At 41.4% G+C, this 12565-nt stretch overlaps 1 protein-coding gene across 1 annotated transcript in view; it reads right to left on the reverse strand.

Moving 5' to 3' along the window:
* Positions 1-12565, reverse strand: part of MMS22L (MMS22 like, DNA repair protein) — a 140441-nt gene that overhangs the window by 95088 nt on the left and 32788 nt on the right. The window contains exon 11 of the mRNA XM_074948131.1: positions 2196-2258. Coding sequence (XP_074804232.1) covers positions 2196-2258 — 63 coding nt within the window. The remainder of the gene's footprint in view (positions 1-2195; positions 2259-12565) is intronic.

Genomic DNA, 12565 nt, shown 5'->3' on the forward strand with positions numbered 1-12565 from the left:
TACTACTACACATAGCTTTGCCTGTTCCTCCATTTGATTCTGCTCCCTTGATCTGCCATCCTGCTGCACGTCTCTCCTTCCCACTCCTACATTATCTCGTCCTTGTGACGGTTATTTTAAATATATCAGAGGATAACTCAAAAGGTAAAAGCAAAGTGGCCGTAGGAAGCCTGGGACAGCAACAGTGAAGACATACATGTCACAGAGTCTGTTGGTGAAAAAACCTCCTTCCTAGGTATTATTTTTATTGTTTTGGGTTTTTTTTACTGATTCCACACCCACAATATTGAGCAATCCCATAGCAGTATTTTCTACACAAAGCTAGCAGTCATTTAATATTAAGTAATGAACCACTTAAATAGAAAATAATCCAACAGAATAAGAACATTTTGTACAAGATGTTAATAAAACTAGCATTGTCTTGTTTGCCTTCAAAAATGCTGGTATAAAAAGACAGAGCACAGGAAAATGGTTAATAAGGTAATACCAAATGTTAAGCATCTAATTCCCATCACAGATTTCTCTAGTTTCTCTCACAGTCTTCTGAAGTCCTTGATACATCTGTAATGTACATATTGTACTACACCCTGGATATAGATGCAGTTACGCACACTTTGAAATAGTCAATAAACTATGAAAATGAGAGATAGTTAGTCTAGTATTCTGCCAAAATGACTTTTCTAAACAAAAACAGGTACATGAACATAACTGTCTCATAGCTAGCAGGATTACAGATTAAAACCGCAGATACTAACATGAATTAAAATACAGTTTGCAGTTTAAATTAAGGTTTGAAGATATATTTCCTTTGTCAATGTGAAAGTCAATTTTTACAACATATGACCCCTTTTTGTATTGACTATATTTACATATTAAAGTGTTTAAAAAAAATCCAGACAGTATACTCGCACACTGCACACATGTCTCGGACAGATTTTAAAACAAAGGTACAGCTCTAATAGATTTTCACAGGAGGACACAATTAACAAAAAAAAATAGATTCCTCTTAGATGAGATTGGTCTTCATTCAGCAGCCATGTTACCATAATCTAGGACCTCTCTCCAACATTGCTGAAACTGTGATAATAGTAACTGTTTTTAAATACAAGCATGGTTGTTGATACCCTGCCTTCTCTAAGCAATGTAGTCCATTGCTTTTCCCCCTCCCTCTGAGAGTTGTTCAAGCAATACTTTGCTGCACTGCCCGATTATAGTCTACAGCATAATTTCTAGCGTCATTAAAATATATTTCTCTTTTTTTTTTTCCAATAGTCAGGAGAACTACATTAGAGCTGTGCCAGCAACAACTGTATTGTGAGAAACACTTCGCCCCTTATTATGGCTTCAACCATAGTGTAGAGAAGGCCCTAATGAAAAACCATCTTCCTCTTTCAACCGTATCATATTTCAACTTTTTTTTCTCTCAACTGGAATCAAAAGGGAAATAATCAGCAGGTTTATTCTTATTGCTTAATATGTAGGTAGTCTTACACGCACACAATTATTTTTGTAGCTGTTGCCGTTACAGAAATTACAGTTTGTACCATGTAACTTAAGAAGACATATACAGAGCTGCAACGTAACATGTTAAAAAATTTGAACAGCATATTTAAAAGCTCTTTAAAAGGAGGTCAATTCTGACCTCTGGGCCATGAAGCAATGCATTAACAGCTCTGCAGAAAGAAAAATGATAAGGTATAAAATGAGTGCTCAGAAACTAGAACCTTATCAGGAAGAGTTTGATTCAAGCCTGTAAGACAAATTCCTCAGCAAGGCAAGTCACCTTCCTGCTGTGATGAGGATATAGCTGAATTTTCAATGCAATGACTATCTCTCCCATCATGTCTCCTCAACTTGATATCCTTACATTCAGTGTGCCATTTACATTTTTTAAGCATCCAGCTCTTATTCTGAATATAGCTTGTCAAAGTAGCCACATGCACTTCCAGGATAATTATCTTTTCCCTTTATCTGACAATTTAACATCAAGCACAGCCACTTTAAAGTAAGTGTAGTCTCTAACAAGAAGCCAACTGTACACTGTCTTAGTTCAGCTACATCAAGGATGTTCATATAATCAAAATAAAGAAACTAAATTCCAAAGACAAATTTGTTGGTTGGATACTTTGCTTCATGTGCTGCATGCTTCTCAAAAATCACCCCAACCACTATTCTTTATTCCTCCCCGTACTTACTTGAGCATCAATGGACCTTTTCAGCAGTTCTTCCACAAAATTCCAATTGGATTCTACTTGTTTCTGGAAAAGAATGATTGTCAAGGTTAAATATCTGTTTTTTATAGTAGACATTATATAATATTGTAAAACATGAAAACAAGAGTACAAGAGATTTCTTGAAATTTTCCATTTCCTGAAAGCATTTTGCAACAGTTGTTTAAAAGAGTTGCTTTGCATTTATGTATGCAATTGATATTTTCCCCAACTTTGGGCTATTAGCACTCTCAAAAATACAATTTAAAAAATATATGTCTCTACTTTCTGTCTTTATAGCATAAGTGTTACTCTAACCTTGTCAGGAGATTGTCTGAGAGCTATGCATAGGAATGAAATACAATCACCAAAAATTAGTAAAGAAACAAAATGTTTATGCCATTTGTACATCAATCCCCCTAGTGACAGCTTCCACGTGTAATAAATCTGTATTACAGTTTCTCAAAAGTAACAAAAAGATCAGCAGCCCTCTAAAATGGAAAGGAGGGAAGCAAAGTGCAGACTCATTCTTCTCTTTCTTTGCAAATCTTTCACTAACTCGTTTTACCTAGGTCAAACAGCTGTTTAATGCTAATAAATGTCAGTCAGTACCAATTTGGTCCAGAGTATAATCTGTTGCCTAGACAAAGTCCAGCTCAAAAGATTGTAGGGTAAATCAAAAAAGGATCATAATTCATCATCTTCGTGTCTGACAAGATTGATGGTTGTTTCAAATAGGCATTCAGATCACTTCTACAAAGCAGAAGTATTGAGTGGAAAAAAGTTCAGACTAAAGACAGCAAAGCTGTTTAAACATCTGGTTATGTAAGGTGTGGAAGAAAAGGGAGACATGTTTTTATAACCAAGAACATCTGCCAATAAAAAGGTACACACAGATTTCTACCTCAAACTTGATTACTTAAAGTGATGATAATCTCTTACTTCCTTTATCTGTGCTACAATTATCCACACAGAGCAGGGATATCAAACTCAACTCACCACAAGAGCCACATGAGGACTAGTACATTGGCCCGAGGGCCGCATCACTGAAATCTTTTCATACAAAAGCTCCCCCTCTGCCCCCACCCCCACTCCACCCCTTCTATGAGGCCCTGCCCTGCCCCATTCCAACCCTAACTTTGCCCCCTCCCTGCCCCTATTCCAACCCCTTCCCCAAATCCCCGCCCTGGCCCCGCCTCTTCTCCCCCTCCCCAGAAAGTCCTAAGAACCGCCAAACCGCTGTTTGGTGGTGGGAAGCGCTGGGAGGTAGGCGGAGGAGTGGGGACGTGGCATGCCGGGGCTGGGGGAAGGGGAGCTATGGCGGGCTGTGTGTTTGAGACCCCTGACATAGAGGGTTTATGTAACCTTATTTTCCCATTACTTTTCCCTTGCATTGCCTCTCCTCTTCACTTCACTGTTGAATCCTGTCTTTATCTAAATTATAAACTCTTTGGAGCAGATGTTCTTTATAAATTTGCACTGAGTCCAGCATAATGAGCCTATGATTTGGGTTTCCAAATGTAACACAAAAAATAAATATCCTCTCCTGCTTCACATGACTATGATTCAGTTCAGTGCCTATGCCAGATAAGAGAGAATTTTAAATACTAGCTCATGTAAAAAGATATACTGCCATTTACTTTTCAACACTAGTATCATTTGAGTGTTTAGCAGATAACACATTTTTGCACGACAAAAAAAAATATTCAAAGGAACTGCTGATGGAGGTGGTGGTGCTGGTTCTTCACAAATTAATACTAGAGGTCAGAGGTGAACAAAGGATGGGCCTGCAGGAGAGGAGGACAAGGACAAATGAACACAGAACAGAAAGGAACAGCAAAGAGGAAACATACTCCCATTTTGCAAGGTAAAGGGAGATGTCATTCTGTTAGGAAGAAGAGTAGGTAAAATGGGCAGATATTAAGGCAGGTGACCTGCTTAGGAATGAGGACAGTAAATCTGGTGCCTGAAGTAGGAGAGAAGCAGCAGACCTATTAGGATATTTCTACACTAGAACAAAGATAAGTTTAATTTTAAAGGCTTTTTATATTATATTAAATATAAATATTAATGATTTTTTCCACTTCATATTTGGCTCTTATATTTTAGACTTTGGTGTTATTTTGAACACCAAACATAGAAAATTGGAAAGTAAAATTTTGGTTTTATGAGCCTCGGAGAGCAGGCTAGTTGAGAATTTTCCTACAAAACAGATTTTCACCAGAAGATGCTGACTCATCAACACTGAAATGTTTCACAGAAACAGTTTCAATGAACTTTCAATAAAACACCATTGCAAACCTGCCTGGTTTCCTGCCAGCTCACCTGCGGGCTGTTGCGAGGCGCAGGCTTCCAAGGTCTATGGCTCCAGGGCAGCACTACCTCAGAATCAAGGACCCCAGGACTTCCAGTGTCCACGACTCTTGGACACCCTACCATGCAAACTGCCTCAGGGCAGGGGATCTCAGGGCTTAAAGGCTCCCTGCTGCACAGCCAGAGAGACTGGCAGCCCTGAGTATTCCAGTTCAAGCTGGGCTTGGCTCCTGACTCCTCAGCAGAGAACCTGGAAGCCCTGAGAACCCCAGCTTAAGCCGGGACTCTCGGGGCTCCTACTCTAGAACCTGGCTCCCAACTGGGTGGACTGATTTAAATCATCGATTTTAATCACAATTTCAATCAGCATGCAGAAAACCTTGATATAAACCATCAATTTTAGTCATGGTTTCATTTCTACTTTATAGTTATTTTCCTTCTGAAATGTTGATTCTCATTGGCTTGTATCTGTTAAAACATGTTGATCTACAATTAAATATTAGCCTTTAGAATAAATTTGGTCCTCCTTTTTGCTTACCAGGAAGATAAAGTGTAGTGTATCTATACATATTTATTTAAGCAATTATAAGCTTAAATTTACACATAGTCAGTTTCTTAATTTTTCATCATGTTAGAAAATGGTCACTGATGAATTTCTTATTTACTATAGTATTAATTTTTACTTGTGATTACTTGTCAAGCTCTATTTGGATGGAAATGCAAAGTTAATTAAACAGCATTTTTATTATTAAATAAAACTACCTTAAATGTGATGGATACACATGAAAAAAAAAGTTTAAATACAAAACATGTTTTGATAAAACTAACATTTATTAAACAAAGTAAGTATTGTCCGTAATTAGTAAATTAAACTGATTGTTCCTGGTCATCAAGTCAATCAAGATTTTAGAACTAGTAGATCTCATTCTATTCATAAACTGGTGCAGGAAAACAAACTCTCTTACTTTTTCTACTCCCAACAGGTGTCTTAACTTTGAATGAACAAGTCATTGAACTGAACTAACTACAGAAACTGAAATGAAGAAAATATTCCCTTGGCACTTGCAGCAGAGGCTACTGCTGTCAAAAGCTGGTTTAGCACTTTAACACCTTGTTGCAGGGGGGCTTAGCAAGTAACTTCCACCATTCAGTGGTTTGACTTTTGTTAAAATGTAGTAGCAAATAAGTACTGTTTAATATTATTTATATCATTTAAATTATTTTAATAGATTACAATAGAACAGAGCTTGCCAATTTATTTTAAATAGTTTTTTTTTTATTTCAATTAAAAAATTGATTTTTTTAATTGATTTTTATCTACCCTGCCTACCAAGCTCCAAGGCTCCTGGCTCAATTTTCAGAACCATACATCCTGATTATTGCTATGCAAAAAAATTGTTGACTTTTTCTTCTGCAGGGAGTTTCAAAGTTTACCCTCTTTGTTCCAAAACAGAATTAATTTTTTTTCAGTATTTCCCAAAAAATGGAAATTCCAGCTTTCAACTAGCTCTAGTAAACACATCAAGATATCTGACCAGCCCAGATTCACGGACAGTATATCAGAAGTAGCACAGCTAGTGTCCCAAAGTTCACACCATAAATATATAAGGCTTCTTAAAACCAGTGTCCAAATAACAGGTGGACTGGGGGATAGGGGCAGGGGGGATTGGAAGACTTCTTACAGCCAAAATCAAAAACAGGAAAATCACCAGGTCTCCTTTCCACTACTTCCAGGAGAAATCTAGGGTGAAATCCAGGGCCTCCGTAGAAACTGATGCTAAAATTCCCACTGAATTTAACGTCCAAGTTTTCGCCCTTACTCTCTAAGTCCAAACTCAGAGGGAGAATGACATTCAAAAACCCAGAACATTCCCTCTTACAGTCTCATTTTTCTCTGCTCATTAAGAGAACTCGTCTCATCTGAATCCAGCTAAATTCCCCCCATAATTGCATTCCTCTGTTATCTTGGCAGTGAGGGAAGACAACTGTTTAAAACCCAGCCAGACAATATGTAGTTTCTACACACCTCATTCCAAACCCAGTGGCTCCCAAGCCAAAAAAGATTAGTCCTGAGACTGGCAGAGTCCAGTAACCGTCAACCATACCCATCGTGTAAGCATTCATCATGCAGCTAAAGCCAAAACTTCAGCTGCAACCTTTGGAGTCCAGAAGCAGCAGCTTTTCCAGGTGTAGACAAAGGCACTCTCCTCTCTTAGCTCACCTGGCAGAGCTGTGCTACGCTTCTCTGCTGGAAGTCACTCTTTTCATATCTTATACAGCAGTCACTTCAGACAATTCAAAGGCAAAAATCTCCAGCCCCAAATAATTCTGACTATATTTCCTTAGTCCACAGCAGTGTTAAAATTAACCCCTGCAATGTTCAAAAGTGGCGATTTTTCTCTCCAAGCCCTATTTGGTTTTTAAATGTACGAACAGTACTTTTCAGAATAATGTGGCGTGGTCTGTGTTTCGGTTACAGAAAATACAAAAACAGACGGCCTGTGCACCCCTCTTCACTCTGAGAAATGAACACTGGATAGTTCCCTATATGGGAAACAGAGAAACTGGACACCATTTTCCTGTTTAAATCTACCTGTATGAAATGACTAAGATAAACAAGCTAAAGAAAAAAAGAACTACGTCTGAACCCTATTTAGCATTTTAAAAGCTTTCATATTAGCCAAAGCAGTCCACATTAAAAAACTGAAATTCTTCCACAGATGACACAGGACGAGAGGCAATTTCTGCTAAGGCCCATATGAATAACCATCATTATTATATATCACCCTCCCACCTTTGATCACAGTTTAATAAGAGCAAGAACATGTATAACAGAGTCCTCTATCACAGCTAACTGTTAACCAACAAAAGTAAGCTGAATTCCTAGTATAACTCCACTGACTTCAACAAGCTTACATCAGTGATTACTTTAGCCCCTTATTTTCAAGGAAGATTCCAGGCTGTAATTCAAAAAAAGAGAAAATTAGCACTCACAGCTACCACTCTGAAACTGATCTCCTGTGGTTTGTGACAAAATGTTGTAATTACTTACAGAACTTTGTAAGCATACACAGAACTCTGTAAGGTAACTAAAAGGCAAGATCTATGGAGAAGATTACAGCCAAACTCAGAAAAATATGATGGACAAAACAGTAGTTCCAATACAGAGAAGTTTGCAAACACCAAGATGAACGTATGTAGGAAAAGTCTTATGATTAGGGTATTGGACAGGACTTAAGAAAGATGGCATCATAACGTGGCTCTGCCACAGACTTCCTGTTTGACCTTTCTCTCTCTCTACCTTAGTTCCTAGCTATAAAATAAAGATAATACTACTTACTTTCTCCTATCTTTTATCTTGTCTATTTAGATTGTAATTTGTTTGGGGCATGGACTGTCTCTTATTACTTATATGTATGGTGCCAAGCCCAATAAGAGGGATGGATAGTCCAGCACTTAGCACTAACATGGGATACAGGAGACCAGGGTTCAATTCTCTGCTCCACCAGTGGCTGTGTGCCTCAGCTCCTGATCCGTACAATGGGAACAATAGCACTTCCCTACCGCACAGTGGGCCATTTCAAACGGTCTAAATGTCCTGTTTTGACATTTTCAAAATGAAAAAGTTCTCGTTTTCAATTCCAAAAGACTTTGGGTTGAAATTTAATTTATAGTTAAAAAAAAAAAAATTAAAAGACAAAATATAAACAAAATGTTTAAAAATTATTGAAATGAAATGTTTCAATCAACCTGATCCAAATTATTTTTCAGATTTTCAGTTTGCAAAAATTTGAGATTGATTTTTTGTCCCAATTTGGGGTAGGAAATTTTTTTGAAAACTCAAAAAAAATCTTGTGGGACAAGAAAAATGTTTCCTGGCCAGCTCTACTGGACAGTACCAAAATACAAATAATAAAAAATAACAAAAGGCTCCACAGGAGTAGTAGGATTTAAAGGACAATTTTGAAGTAGACAAAGGGTACGGGTGCTTGGGAAAGTGGAGGTTGTTCCAAGTGGAGGTTGCCAAATACAAAAAGGTGCAAAGCCAAGATTAGGATCAGTCAACGGGTGCAGTTAGGACAAAGGAGAGATGGGAAGGGGTGATACAACCAGTAGTGAGCTGGAGCCGGTTCGCTAGAACCAGTTGTTAAATTTAGAAGCCCTTTTAGAACCGGTTGTCCCTCGTGGAACAACCGGTTCTAAAAGGGCTTCTAAATTTAACTGGCCAAAAGTGGTGCCTTAGGCGCCGACTCCATGGGTGCTCCATGCAGAGCACCCACCAGCAGCTCCCCGCCCCACCCCCAGCTCACCTCCACTCCGCCTCCTCCCCTGAATGCGCCGCCCCGCCCTGCTTCTCCTCCCCCCGCCCCCCCCGCAGACTTCCCGCGAATCAGCTGTTCGCACAGGAAGCCAGGGCAGGCTGAGAAGCAGGCCGCAGCTTCCCGCTCAGGCCCAGGGAGACAGAGGTGAGCTTCGCGCAGGGGGGGGGGGGGGGCGGCGCGCAAGGAGGGCCGCCCAAGCCGCAGCAGGTAACTGGGGTGGGGGACGCGCAAGGGAACCACTCCTCGCCCCAGCTCAACTCTGCCACCGTCAGCCTGAGTGTGAAGCCGCCGCCTGCTTCTCAGTCCTCCCAGGCTTCCTGCCGAACAGCTGCTTCGCGGGAAGCCGGGGGGGGGGTGTCGGGGGGTGGAGAAGCAGAGCGGGACGGTGCGTTCAGCGGAGGAGGCGGAGCAGAGGTGAGGTGAGCTGCCGGTGGGTGCTCTGCACCCACCACATTTTTCCCGTGGGTGCTCCAGCCCCGGAGCACCCAGGGAGTTGGCACCTAAGGCGCCACTTTTGATGTGATCAGTGGGGGAGCGGCTGCTCCCCCTGCTTCCCCCCAGCTACGCTCCCCCGCCCCTAGGAGCCAGAGGGACCTCCCGGATGCTTCCTGGGAGCTGCCCCAGGTAAGCACCACTGGGACTCCCCATCTCGCCCCCTGGCAGGTCCCTCTGGCTCTTAGGGGTGGGGTAGGCACCCATTACGGTGGCCCACGAGACCCTCCGGCCCTGTTCTGGGGGCAGTCAGGGGACAGGGGAGGGGAGTGGATGAGGCAGGGGTCCTGATGGGGGGGGCTCAAGGAACGCGGGGGGGTTGGATGGGGCAGGAGTCCTGGGGGGCAGGGGTGGGCAACGATCCTCGCGTGGGGTGAGGAGGGAACCCGTTGTTAAGATTTTGGCAGCTCATCACTGGATACGACCAAAGTACTCTAATGTTGAAGACATTTTGGCAGACAAGGAAAAGTAGGTACATTTTCTTGGGCTTCTTCCAGCCTTGTTATTAATAAGTGTCACAGTCAAAGTGAGATGAACTAAGACCATCTTTCTCTCTCTAGATCTTTCCCAGTTTGCAAACCCAAAGCAGGTACTCCTCCCCTTTGGCCAAAGATTAGATACAGCTCCCTTCAGGGTCTAGAAACAATCACCATCGTTTCAGGATCTGGTCTGAGGGAGAGAGCACAGAGGTTATTCAACAGTAAATCAAGGCGATTCAACTCATGGAGCAAAGGTTTGAGTTCAGGATGTGAGCACTGGATTTTTGCATAGTGGTATAGGAAGACCTCAGTGCATCAGTCCTTGAGAGCAGACTGAGTATTTTAGAATCTTCTAGCAGTATTATTATTTTGTCTGAACCTTTGATTACATTAATGATGATTTAATAAGTAAGTTTTATATTAATCTCAGGCATTACATGTAAGACCCGGGCACACAGAATATACTACACCCACGAAAACTAGCATAAAAGAATATTAAGGTTGCAAAGTCTAGCACTCAAAAGTTAGCAAGTGTGAGAATTAAGGTTGCTTGTGGAAGCTTAACTTGACCCCCTTGTGCATCTGCATCATGATAATCTTTAATTACATTAATTACATAATCAATGTGAAGAATGTCGGAGATGCCAGATTCAAGAAAACAAACAAACAAACAAACAACAACATTGTGAGTAGCTCTATTTGAATACCAATCAGTTGTCTGCTACACAGGTACAAAGAGTTAATTCAGTCCGGGGGTGGGGGGGGTTACTCCTCTGCAGGAAGGCAGAGAATTGCTAATCCCCCCCCCCCGGTCTCTGCTGCTATCTGATTGGTTACTTCTGGTTTCACTTGGTGTCCAGTTGACCGGTCAGTCCATAACTCTGGTGTTCATATCTTTAAGGTTCTACCATACTATATTTTCCACAGGACCCCTGCCTCATTCAGGGTACAGAATGGATAGTGCTCTCTTAATGAGCTGCTATTCATTATTTTGTTATCTCCTCACTGTTCCACGTGTGATCCCATGCCTTATTTACTGCACTATTCAACCCCAGCTCTGAAAACAGACTTATTAATTATCTCATGGGCTTTTCTGTGCCACTTAGCACTATGCCATCTGAGTACTTCACAAACAAATTCAATTATTTTCACAACACCTTAGTGAAATTTGGGGAAGGGGGATATCCCCATTTTACAAGATGGGGAATTGAGGCACAGTGAGATTAAGGTCCAAAGGTCTAAAGTATCTAATTTGAGACACCCAGGACCTGATTTTTCAGAGTACTTAACATTATATACTACTCAAATACAGCCAAAGCCCAGCTCCCATTGGCTTCAGCTGCAGATGTGAATGCTCAGGACTTTTCTGTAAATCAGACCCCTTGGTCTCAATTGGGCACTCAGAAAGTAAGGAATACACAATTAGCAGCCACTTGTGAAAAGTGTAAGTGACTTGCTTTAGAGATAGCATCCAATTCTCTAGAGCAGCTGCCCTAACCAGGAAAACACTCTTTTTCTTCATGAAATACACTGCCTCATTCATTGTGCACCTTCCGACTTCTACAACAAATGAAGCTGGGATCCTAAAGACAACCACCTCTTTCAGCCTTAAGCCTGGCATTTCATAGCATTTGTTTGCTTGGTTTTGCAACTTCAATGTTCCTTTAACATAAATTTGTGTTTATGTAATTTCCTAGGTTTTAAAAAAAGCGATCTGAAAAAAATAGAAATTCCATCATGTGGCATCATATTGACACCCACATGGTTCACCAGCAGCGTTGGAACCTTTAGAACTATTGCACAAACCTCTGCCATTTGAGGTAACTAATAGCAGTAGTAGGTTCTTATCTTCTATGTGGACCAACATTAGACAGGCCTCTTTGTCCCAGTCTCCTTGCCCAGCCAATCCCAGTCTTCCCCTGGCTCCTTGTCCCAGTCTCCCCCCAATTACCAGCCCTAATTTCCCTCTCCTCCCCACCCCCTGCCTGCCAGCTTCCACTTCTAATCTCCCCCTCCAAATTCCTTATCCCAATCCATTCCACACACACACACACACTGGCCCAAACCCCTTTGCATTGGAGCCAGACAGCTTCCTCCCCCGTGCTGTCTGGACTTCAGCAGAGGGGTCACTGAGAGCACAGGAATGAAAGGCTCCCTGCTTTCAGTTCCACCCCTGCCCAGGGCAGCTGGGAGCAACCATTGCAAGGAAAGTCCAATTCCACCTTTATAGCCCTGGGCTGGAGGGAGCATGCTCAGTTGCTCTGTGTGGGCATGCATAGTCTGATCAGCACCAGGATCATGACGAGTGGGCACAGATTCTTCAGCAATTTTAGCTGCTATAGTCTTTTAAGACTCCACTGAGCCAGCCAAATGCAGGTGGATTTTACAGGGACAGCAAAAGGAATGCTCCTAACACAAACTGCCAAATTTCAAGCCCCTGCTCCAAAGCACCAGGACACTAGAGTTCTCCAAAGAAAAAGCTGCCAATTGTTTTTTATTATTGCGAAACAATGTATTTTTTCCTAGCCTCATGCTCAGAAACAGCTTAATGGTTTTAGTGAAATTTTTCAACAAAAACAAAAAAAACTACAAAACTCATCCTGCGGCAGACATCTGGCATGGGAAATCTCAGCCCAAATGGGTAAAGTTTGGCAAAAAGTCATACATAATTGAAAACAGGATCTTCTAATGGGAAGTGTCAAGCAATCTTAATAATATGCAGTTTATTTAACAGTACACAGCAACACTA

Source organism: Natator depressus, chromosome 3, assembly GCF_965152275.1.
Source record: "Natator depressus isolate rNatDep1 chromosome 3, rNatDep2.hap1, whole genome shotgun sequence".
In the NCBI taxonomy this organism is placed as follows: Eukaryota; Metazoa; Chordata; order Testudines; family Cheloniidae; genus Natator; species Natator depressus.